Source organism: Otolemur garnettii, unplaced genomic scaffold, assembly GCF_000181295.1.
Source record: "Otolemur garnettii isolate 467f Iridium unplaced genomic scaffold, OtoGar3 scaffold00310, whole genome shotgun sequence".
In the NCBI taxonomy this organism is placed as follows: Eukaryota; Metazoa; Chordata; class Mammalia; order Primates; family Galagidae; genus Otolemur; species Otolemur garnettii.
This window is the reverse complement of record NW_003852705.1, coordinates 591,937-594,239: the sequence shown is the minus strand read 5'-3', so window position 1 is coordinate 594,239 and position 2,303 is coordinate 591,937. Positions and strand designations below refer to the sequence as shown.

The following is a 2,303-nucleotide window of genomic DNA, read 5'->3' as shown; positions in this document are numbered from 1 at the left end:
TTTTTTTTTTAGAGACATAGAGTCTCACTTTGTCAACCTCTGTAGAGTGTGGTGGCGTCACAGCTCATAGCAACCTCCAGCTCTTGGGCTTCAGCCTCCTGAGTAGCTGGGACTACAGGCGCCTGCCACAACACCCTACTATTTTTTTGTTGCAGTTTGGCTGGGACCAGGTTCGAACCCACCACCCTCAGTATTTGTGGTCGGCGCCCTATTCACTGACCCATAGGAGTCGGCCAATTTACTTCAATTTTTAACAACTGCATAATATCCTAGTACATTAGGTACAAGGTCTGTGCAGTAAGTTTGCAAACTTGCCACTGTATGCTTACATTGGCGGCACTGTAAAAATAACCTGGTAAGGTTTCATAACCTTGGTATATCAGTGTCTCACAATTGTGTTCGTGTCAACATGTGGTGGCATCTTGCTGAGTGCCATTCATTATTGTTTTGTGTTTTTGTGTGCTGTTGCAAGAATGCTGGAGTTTGAATTAAAGGAATGAACAAACATTAGTAAATTTCTTGTTAACCTTGTTAAGTGTTAAGAGTGGAGTGAAATTAAGGACTGTTAGTCCTTGTTAGTCCAAGTTTATGGGGATAATGCTATGAAGAAAACAGCAGTATACAAATTGACTAAACATTTTTCTGAGGGGAGAGAAAGCATCACTGATGAAGAGAGGTAAGGGCAGCCAGAAAGAGCAGAAATGATGTAAACATTGCAAAAATTCATTGAATTATGCACCAAAATCATTGGCTGATTGTGAGAATCAAAGTAGATCAAGTAAACATCAACAGAACACTTAGGAAAATCTTAACTGAAAATCTTGGCCAACAACTCATTGCCCTTGCACCATACAGCATTGTCTGTAAGAGAATTTTCAGCTAGTATACAAGTAAGTATATTAAAACACTCTCCCTACCCACCTGATCTGGACACCAATAACTTTTTTATTTACCCAAAGATAAAGGAGGTATTGAAAGAAAGACATTTTGATGACATTAAGAACATCATGGGTGATACAACAATAGCTCTTATGGTCATTGTAGAAAAAAAGAGTTCCAAAATTCCTTTGAAAGGTAGACCAGGCACTGGTGTAGGTGCACAGCTTCCCAAGGGAAGTACTCTGAAGGTGACTGTAGTGATTATTTAGCAATGAGGTATGTAGCACTTTTTCTAGGATGAGTTTGTAAACTTAATTGTCAGACCTTGTATACCATAGGATTTTTTCTTCTACCATATATTTTTTTTTGAGATAGAGTCTTACTCTGCTTTCCCAGACTAGAGTGCCATAGCATCAGCCTAGTTTACAGCAACCTCAAACTCCTGGGTTCAAGTGATCCTCCTGGTTCAGCCTCCCAAGGAGCTGGGACTATAATGACCTGCCACAACACTGGCTAATTTTTCTATTTTTAGTAAACATGGAGTCTCATTCTGCTCCAGCTGGTCTCAAACTCTTGAGCTTGAGTAATGGCTCCCACCTTGGCCTCCCAAAGTCATAGGATTAGAGGCGTGAGCCCCCATACCTGGCCACTTCTACCATAATTTAACTAATACCTAAATGGGCATATTTATAGTTTTGCAAGAAACATCCCTGAACATATACGTATTACACAGTTATTAGCATTTTGTGGAATAAATTTCTCAGTTGGGTTGAAGGACATACTTTTTTTTTTTTAGGATGTACATTTTTTAAGAGACATCAAACTATCCTTTAAAAAACTGAAATATATACCTGCTAAAAAGATGTTTTGGAAGACAAAGATAAAGTCCTAAGCTGAAGTGACTCAGTAGACCTACAGATAAATGGAGGTAGAGGTAGGGAGATATCATTAAACTCATTTGAAAATCACTGAAAGAATAAAATCTGCATATCTAACTTTGATTGCTTTTTGTAGAATAATGAAGCTATATGTCTTTGAGCTTTTCTTGGTAACTCTTACAGATTCAAAATCTCCCCTAAGGTTATCCTAAAGTGTAAAAATACTGTTAAAGCAGGATGACATACCTGGAGGTGCTCCTCAGGAACTATAACCGGGCCACATTTTGTATGCACTGCACATTCCCCAGTACAGTATCTATGAGGATCATTTTCCTTCCGTAGGTATTGGTTTGTTGCACATTGTCTTCAATTCGTTTGTACAGCAAAGTTTAAAAAAAAAAAGAGCACTTAAAAACATGACCATCAACTGTTAGTTACTGTATTACCTCATTAATAATAGTCACTATTTTATATATTACTATTATAGTTACTATTCTATATAGTTCCTATTTTAGCCTACTTAAGTAGGCTAAGAAAGTATTTTGG

General features: G+C 37.8%; 1 protein-coding gene across 1 annotated transcript in view; it reads right to left on the bottom strand.

Moving 5' to 3' along the window:
* LMLN (leishmanolysin like peptidase) overlaps positions 1–2,303 on the bottom strand; it is a gene marked incomplete at its 3' end in the record, with an annotated part of 26,183 nt that overhangs the window by 11,321 nt on the left and 12,559 nt on the right. Inside the window, exon 5 of the mRNA XM_003804081.2 lies at positions 2,004–2,121. Coding sequence (XP_003804129.2) covers positions 2,004–2,121 — 118 coding nt within the window. The remainder of the gene's footprint in view (positions 1–2,003; positions 2,122–2,303) is intronic.